Source organism: Charadrius vociferus, unplaced genomic scaffold, assembly GCF_000708025.1.
Source record: "Charadrius vociferus isolate BGI_N301 unplaced genomic scaffold, ASM70802v2 scaffold366, whole genome shotgun sequence".
Classification (NCBI taxonomy): domain Eukaryota; kingdom Metazoa; phylum Chordata; class Aves; order Charadriiformes; family Charadriidae; genus Charadrius; species Charadrius vociferus.
The window spans coordinates 720,231-729,075 of record NW_009648900.1 but is presented as its reverse complement, the minus strand read 5'-3'; the positions used below and the strand labels follow the sequence as shown (position 1 = coordinate 729,075).

General features: G+C 39.9%; 1 protein-coding gene across 1 annotated transcript in view; it reads left to right on the top strand.

Moving 5' to 3' along the window:
- Positions 1-8,284: 8,284 nt before the first annotated feature.
- The window catches only part of HIBADH (3-hydroxyisobutyrate dehydrogenase), a 77,359-nt gene continuing 76,798 nt past the window's right edge, over positions 8,285-8,845 (top strand). Inside the window, exon 1 of the mRNA XM_009887181.1 lies at positions 8,285-8,439. Within this exon, the coding sequence (XP_009885483.1) occupies positions 8,293-8,439 (147 nt within the window). The 5' untranslated portion in view covers positions 8,285-8,292. The remainder of the gene's footprint in view (positions 8,440-8,845) is intronic.

Genomic DNA, 8,845 nt, shown 5'->3' with positions numbered 1-8,845 from the left:
GGGTCGGGTTCATGCCTGTCTCGGCGCGCTCCCGCCAAGCGGCTGCCGCGTTATTTGAGGCTTCAGAGTGGCTTAGCTCAATAAATGTTTTCACTCATTTGCTTAAAATAGCGTGGCTGGAAATTATCAGAGCCCGCAAGTGCTTCCTGGAGCACCCGTGACGTGTTAGCAGTACCTGTCACCTAGATTGGGGCAGTTCCACCCTCTCGATCCGTGTATCTGATTATTTTCCTTGAAATGAAGGTAAATCCAGCGGCGCTACCTCCTGTTCCAGCTCCGCAGGCACTCACTCGCACATATGCTTGATTCATGGGCAGCGGAAGGAGCAAACACCTTTAAATGTCTTGTCGGTGCAAGTGGATGAAGAACGTACTTGCAAAACTGGAGCACAAACCTTTTCCCGTTTTCTAATTTGGAAATCATGCTACTATTTCCAAGTATTTTAGCTGCTGAAGCAGATAATTGAAAATACGTCTTCAGTAGTCTTTTCAATGTCATTTCGATACCAGTCTGTTGCTCATGTGTGTTACTGTGTAGTTAGGCTGCAAACAGACAAATAGGTGAAGACTTTTCAAGAAGTGAAATGGAAGAAATGTATTATTTTAAATGGTATATGATTCTAAAATCTTGACAGGAATTATTTGATTACTTTTGAGTAAGTAACTTCTTAAAAAATTGTACCTCCCCTTTAAAACTCATTGAAACCGATCAATGAAGTGTCTTTGACACTTAATTTTGAAATTAGCTATCAGTGTTACTTTTGCTTGACTCTCTCTCTTCCACTAATGCATGATTTTTTTTATAGTTGCAGCTCTGGTGGTGTGCTAAGTGGTAGCTCAGGTGCAGCAGGCGTATTGGTCACATGCTAGTAAAGTTAAATACAGGCGACCTGTTTGTGTATTTAGTACCTTTTGTGATATGACAACTGAAAGCAGTAGCTTTCAATGTATTTTGAACTTTCTGTGCGTGGTAGCTGTCATATATGTCTGTGAGAGCTTTGAAATCCACTGTCTTAGTCAATATTCCAATGGTCATGTTTCATGTAGAGAAAATATAAGGGATCTTGTTTCTTGGTGTGAAAAACAACCCAAAAGACTACACTGGCCCTTAAAGTTCAAAATATAGTTTGTCTTTGCCTGAAGACCTGAACGAGAAACTGTGACTAAGTGTAAGGAGAAATTGTGACTCTCTGAAGAAACTTCCACAGAACAGAATTTTACCCACAGTATTTAAGCTCTGACTTAGTCAGTAGTGACTGCGCTGAAAGTCCTGTTGACTCTGAGAAGTGTTTATGGGATGAAGGTCTCAGCATTAAGCCTTCTTAACTGCTAAGCTCTACTGCTTAGTTATATGTCAAGGTTTCCCCATCTCTAATGCGTTTATTAGGTTTGCCATCCTTTTCTTTAGTTTTGAGTAGTCTAAAAGGTGTCCTTTGAGTCGTGATTTCATCAACTGTCATTCGGAGTGGAACGCCACCCTAGTGAAGGAACTCTGCCAGCTCTGAGAGCTGTCCACCGTCACAGCTTGGTTAGCGATCGGGCTGTCTTGGTTCACTTGTTGAATGCTCCCTAGTTACTTGGTCAGTTGCTCTTTGCAGCTGGAGCAGACCATGATGGATTGTTTCTTCTATATGTTTACACCAGAGGCTCTTAAATCATCTAGGAGGAAAATAGATCAGAGCAGATTTTGGAGGAGCATCTTGGATATGTATGTTTAGTGTATTAGCAAGTTTGATAGAGACCATGTAGTCTTGTGATCTGCAGCTGGCTGTCACTGGCAAAGGTGCTTCATGGAGAAGGTGTATATAGCCTTACTTAAAAATACATTTTTGATGGATGTGGAGAAATCCTTCCTGGGGACTGCTAAGGAGGAAGAAGTGGGGTCTAATGAGGTGTCGTGACTGGGAAAGGAAGATTTTCAGGTGCATGAGGATTCATCAGCTGTGGGAGCTGTTCATCAAAGACAGTACCCTGCTAGAGAACGAAAATGTCCTTACAAATAGTTCTGGATGAGTAGTATACACCTGTTCACTTAATGGTTAAATAGTACTTTTTTTGGTGCAGGAGCTGTGTTTGAAATGTTGAATGATTCCATGGTCTGGTGCAGAGAAGCATTAATTACTAAGCAAGGATAATGACAGAAAGACTTGCTGCTCTAAAGTCCAGCACATTACTTAATTAAGGGATCAAGTGTACACTTGATACTCTTTTTAGTTGAAAAGTACATACTACATGGTTTTGTCTTTAATGTATTAGAAAACATTTAATGAGGTATAGCTACAGATAAGAAAAATGAGGTAAGAAGACTCTGACTTTTACAAGATAGCATGTCTGGTTTTCATCAGCAGACCTTTACAGAGGCAAGGAAAAGCAAGTGGGATGTTTTCAATGTAAAGCTGGCCAAATTTAGAGTCTTGTAATCTTCTTAAATTATGATTTTGGCAGAGTGCAGTTCTCAAAATCATTGCATAACCTTTGAAAGCCTCTGACCCTGGGGCAGTTTAAATTCCATTGGCAAAAGCTGCTTGGAGCAGAAGGACCTGATTCTGCCCACGTACAGCTGACTTCTCTAACTTCTGTGTTTCTCCATCTAGTTTCCTCCAGGATGTAGTTCAGTAGAGGCTTTATGAGTTTCCATAGAGAAGTCTGCACAAAACACAGAAGCTCTCTCTGTTGCTTTCTTTAAAGCAGGAAGGAGAAAAGGGATGGTGTCTTCTGTTGTATTTGTACCAGAACCTAAGATGCTAAATCAGTGGCAAAATCCTTCATTTAGTGGCTCAGATTGAATTGTCATCATGTTTCCTTTTTCTTGTCAAGTTACTTCATATGCATCTGTACTTTCTCATAAAGCCCTGGGCAAAACCAGCAACTTCAGTACTTGAGGTTCCTCTGGGCATCTTCCCATGGTCCTGTTAAGTCTCGCCTACTGGGTTGGAAAAGAGCTCAAGAATATTAATATGACTTGCAACCACTCCGATTAGGAAATTCATATGGGCCAGGAATATGTGGGCTGTTATTCCTTGTGACAGGTTGGTCAGTTTTGTTTGACTGTGGAGCTAGGAATTCCATCCCAAGAGCTAGACATTTTGGTGAACATGGTTCAAAATAGATTTTATAAAGCCAAAAAGTAAGTAATATAGTTGTGATTACAATTTGAGAGTTGCTGGTTTCTCAGTCATGTTCTTGGCCAGTTAGTCTGTGCTTTCCTACAAGTATATTGGATCTTTTCCAGCTCTACTCTCTGTGGTCCTATCCGGCTAATAGTTCCTTCTTGTTTGAATACTAAGAGGTGTCCTCTGCACTGCATATTCTAGTGTCTGTGCAGTCTAGTATTTGGAGTGAATTCAAGGCATCACCGGACCTGAAATTCTTTCTTGAGACTGTAAGAGTCATTACTTTGGGAGATAGTGTAAAATGAAATGTAAACATCTGAAATGATCTAAACTTGTAACTGTAATTGTTCAGGTTGAAAAGAAAATGGCTTTCATTATCCTTATGTAGAAGCTTGAAAAGACAAGTTTTAGGTCATTGGTTGGCCAAGTATTCTAAGGACAGTATCGCAATCTGTGCATTTCTGAATTTACTCTCTTAATGGATGTATTTTGTTCAAGAAAAGGCCTTCAGAGATTCATAAACTCTTGCTGATTTTTAAATTAAAATATTTTTAAAGTAAAATTCTTGTGGAATTGTAGATTAGGTCAGGTGTTTCTGTTGTAGGCTGACTTTTCAAAGCAAAACATTTTTATCTGTATTGTCTATAAGCCACCAATATGGTAAGAAGGTCATACATTGATCCTCCTCATCAATGGAGTCTTCATAGGCATGGGGCTCTGTGAGCACACATTCCATCAAGAGAATAATGAATAATCTCCTGAGAAAAGCCCAAATTCTTTGGAATCAGTGTAGCTGTAGCTGGTTTTGCTCACAAAAGACTTCATCTATAGATTAACCTATGTAGCTGGTTCTGTTCCCAGTGAAGGAGAATCAATTGCACATGGTATCAGTGATTATTTTAAAAGTAGCTTCTATTGCTCCTGCTTGAGATGTTCTGCACTCTGTTAGAAGTTGAATGTGGACTGGGCATTTTTCCAGCCATGTGATTGCAGCAGGTTACTGTAGATTTTATGGCTGAAGTAAAATCGACTCAATACCACAGGGACAGTTTCTGCAAATGCTTATACAATTGATGGGATTAGTTAAGCGTACGTGTATGTGGGTTTGCAAAATATCAGTCCTTAGATGTTTGAATTATACAGTTATTTCAAAACCGAGCTTGTGCCATGTATCAAATGGTAAACAGTGTCTAGATATTCAGGCCGGACATCACTTTCCATGATAGCACCTGTGGAGTTTCATCTAATATGAAGATGTGAAAAATCATGTCTTCTTAGATACCCTCCGTTTGGCAAACTCCCACTGTCTTAAGTAGTCATTAAAAAATATGTCACGATTCTAAATGTTGCTGATTCAAATTTAATTGAAATCAGTTCAATTAGTTGTGTCTGTTAGCTAATTTCATCAGTCCTTTAAAGCGGTTTTCCTATACTTGAGTACCTGGGAATCTGGAGGTTTTTCAAAGCTGTTAATCAAATTATACCATTGTAAAGTGGCTAAATTAACACTGGGCTGTGAGAAGTTAAACCAAACTAAGAAGTCAGCAACTGAGTCAGGAATTGGATTATTTCTCTAACAGGTCCCGATTCCTGTGGATTTGAATATGTTCCAGTTAGCACAGAACAGAAAATGGTCCCTGATTCATCAACTAAGACAAGAGAAAATCAACAGAGACAGACAAAAGGGGAAACAGTAGAATACAGTGACACAAAACTAGTAATACCGATCAGCATGTTGCCTCATATTCCACCCTAACTGTGGCTATGCCTTCTGGGGATATTGCAAAATGAAGACTTTTAAGGAAGGCCTTATAGTAGAAGAATGAATTAGTTTCATGGATATTTACATTGTGAAGAGCTGCCTTGGAGAAATTATAGAAATGCTTGTTGGCAATAGGCCTGTCATTGCAGTCCAGTTACCAATGGATGTCTTAACAGTAAGATGTGATGATAGCCATCAAAAGTCATCAAAGCAAAGCAGTCTTATGTGACATGGTAGAGAGAAGTAAGGCAGGATGCAGAGAAGGAGTGACAGAAAGTACCATCGGCAAAATATCCTCCTCGATTCCCAATATTTCCATGAAAATCAAGGCAGGATTATGTGTGTTAAGTTGAGGCAGGTGGTCTGAAGTAGCTGAGATCTCAGATATGATGAAGGAGGAATCAATGAGATTTAAGCAGATCATGGATGGGTCTTCTAGGCTGTAGGTATGAGTGACAGGCATCACTGCTGGTGTCAGCACTGATATAGAAACAAAGTATCAAGAAAGTGTTCTGAAGATGATTAAGAGATTTCTTGATATTTGTTTTGGGGTGCTGGTTGGATGTCCACGAGATGGTGGGAGAAATGAAGAGGTCAGGATAAAAGTGAATAGTCTACAAGAATAAGTCTAGACACGGTAGGCAGATTTGTGCTTCTGATGAGGTTACTTGGAATTCACAGAAACAAAGAAAACTGAGGTTTGGAAGCAGGGCTAACTTTAAAACTAGATCAGATTGCTCAGGGTGCTCCAAGGTTGCTCCAAGGATGGAGGTTCCACCACTTCTCTGTGCAGCCTGTTCCAGTGCAGAACCTTTCTCCTCATCAGGAATGCTTTTCTTATTTACAGCTGGAATTTCCCTTCCTGCAGCTTTTGGCCATTGCCCCATGTCCTATTGTTGTGCACCTCTGTGAAGAAGCTGGCTTCATTTGCTCTGTAACTCTTCTTCCTTCTCACTCCATAGGCAGTAGAAGACTGCAATTAGACTTTGCTTCTCCAGGTTAAGCAAAGACAGTTCCCTTAGTCTCTGCTCGTGTGCCATATTCTCATGCTCCTCAGTCATCTTAGTTGATGTCTGTCGGGCTGTCTGCAGTTGGACCAGGTCTCTTGTGTATTGTGCTGTGTAGAGTGGAATCACTGATTTCTTTGACTTGTTGGGTACGCTCTTGCTAATGTAGGGCAGTATGTAATTAACCTTCTGCTTCAAGGATGCACTACTGGCTCATGCTCAACTTGTCTATGGGAATCCACAGGTCCTTTTCTGCAGAGCTGCAACCTGTCTAGCCAGTCCTTGGCCTGCAATGACCTCTCCTGCCCCAAGTACAGGACATTGTGTTTGTCTTTGTTGAACTTATTGAGGCTCATTTCTCCAGTCTTTCTCAATGGTAGCCCTGCTCTGCAGTTTTTCAGCCATTTCCCCCGGTTCAGTGTCAGACGTGATCTTGCTGAGGGTGCTTATGTCCCATCATCACAGTTGTCGATGAAATTTTTAAGCAGCAGCAGCCCCAGCATTGACCCATGAGGAAGATCACGCATATCTGCCTGTTGCTGGTCTTAGAACCGCTGATCACTGTTGTTTAAGCCCAACAGTCCAGACAATATTTCTTCCATCAGGCAGTCTTGCAGTCCAGTCCACTGTATACTTTCACCGTTTGGCTACCAGGATACTAGAGGAGGCTGTTTTGAAAACTTTACTGAAGTCAAGGTAAATAAGATCCACTCGTATTAAGGGGTAGAGAAATAGAGATGCTAAAAACCAGGACTTGAACCTCCACAGGTAGCTGGAAGCTTCAGGTTAGCAAAAGAAGTAATATTAGATTAGTGTAGGTGATGTATTGGGGAAGACTGACTCATAGAAACTATGAGAAGAAAAGACTCCAAGATGATTACTATGGCTGATGATGGTCTTTCAGGCACTTTGTTAATTTGTTTCCTAGATTTGACATATAGCACTTCTTAAAAAACCAATGTACTCTTTTCCTGGCTTATCTCAGTTTGCACTAAGTGTTTTCCCAGTGCAGTTTTCTTTTAAATTGTGCTACTTCTCTAGCTATGTAATTGCTGCAGGCATCTGTGGAAACTGTCTCAGACCAAAATTCTCTCAACAAACCTGATTTATTAAATGTGGCACTTACAAAATAGTGCTGCAGATGAAAGAGCATGACCATTGCTGGCTAAGAAGGAGCTTAAAGTCAGAAAGACTTTAAAATGATTAATCAAGTGTTATTGGCCTAGAGAGGATTCTTTGCTAAGCATTGAGACCTCTTAGAGTCTAGATCCAGCTTAGGCACATTTTCTGTATGTGCACTTCAGAGTTACAGTAGTTCCATAGTTGGTTAGCCTTGTTTCTGGCTGCCTAGTTGCCACATGCCTTAGTTTTTATTCTGCATAACTTTTTCCTTTGCTGTAAAGGAGAAATTATTTTATGTAATCAAGAAAGAAATCTTGGCACTGCCAAACTTTGCTGCCCTTGGATTAGCAGCGTTGAGAGTGATGAACCAGTGATTGCAGGAGATGGATGCCTGCAACACTACTTACTGTCCAGCATTTGATACTCGCTAACCACTTGTAAAAAGTAACTGGCTGAAACTGTAGTGTTTTCTCTAGATTGTAGATTATGCTTTATAGTTCTGTCTTGGTAGTACAGCAAATGGAATACAGTAGTTATTCCTGTAAAGACTTCATTGTTTTGTGTTTATACTCTAGTTTATTCTAGTTTTCAGTATATGCTTTTAAACTATAGTGCAAGTGATTACGTGGCTCAAAGAATTGGCAATGATTTATTATTGAGGATTTACTTTTTTTTTTAATTATTATTGAGACTTTACCACTCTAGTGGTTTATATCTGGGTGCAGGATCAGAAGAGTCCAGTTATTATCCATTAGGGGCTGCATGAAATAAAGTGGCAGCCTCAGTCCATTTCTAGAGAACAAGTGCTAAATCCCAGGGCTGCAACCGAAGTTGCAAATAAGGAGTCTGTAAAATATATAGAAAAATTTGATTTTGCATTTCCAGTTTAGTATTTAGGCACATAACAGAACAGAGACAGGCCTGCATATTATAAGTCTGTGTTTCAGCTCCTTTCAGACTGGAACTCAGACCTTAGCTGCCAGGGATGCTGCCCAAGTTTGATTATTACTGTACTTTTTAAAACACATTTTCCTAATTAACAATCATTTTCTTTGCTATGTAAAAAATCATTCAGGATGGTATTTGTGGTGCAATGTCAGCTATAATCTATGATTTAAATTATGTGGAGTAGGAATCACATTTCTGCCCTTTTTAGGTTTAACTATTTAAGTTGTCTAAATCGATGCAAACAGATTACATGCTAGCTTTTGTTACATCATTGTTACGCATTACTCTAAAATGCAAATCTATTGATATTTGTTGTTTTGAAATCAGTGTGTTCTAGGGCAATGGCTTCCAAAACCCCAGTTGGATTCATTGGGCTGGGTAACATGGGAAATCCAATGGCAAAAAACCTGGTAAAACACGGATATCCAGTTATTGCATATGACGTGTTCCCAGAAGCTTGCAAAGAATTTCAAGACTTGGGTGCTCAGGTATAGTAATAAACTTTCTTTATTCTAACAGTAACTATATGTATTGAATGGTTCTTACGTGTGATATTTTTTAAATAATCTGTTTTATTTCTTGGTTAAGATCACAATGGGAACTAAAACAGCTTTGTAAACACAATCTGAATCTGGGAGGTTTGTCTTGGAGCAAAGTCATGATTCTACCTTAAGTTATTTTCATGCCGTTAGCCGGAATCGCTACCTTGTTGGATTTCTCTAGCTGGGTTTTTTTTTCCCGCTTTTTATGGGAGTAGGTTGATGGCCTGTTCTTTCACCTCCTTCTTTCTCCTGCTTCCTCCTCCCCCAGGTCTAGATGGCCAGTGGGCTGCTTTTCATCTGGTTCCTACTTTGACCTTTTCAGGTTAGATGACCCTAGTTAAAAATTCCTGCT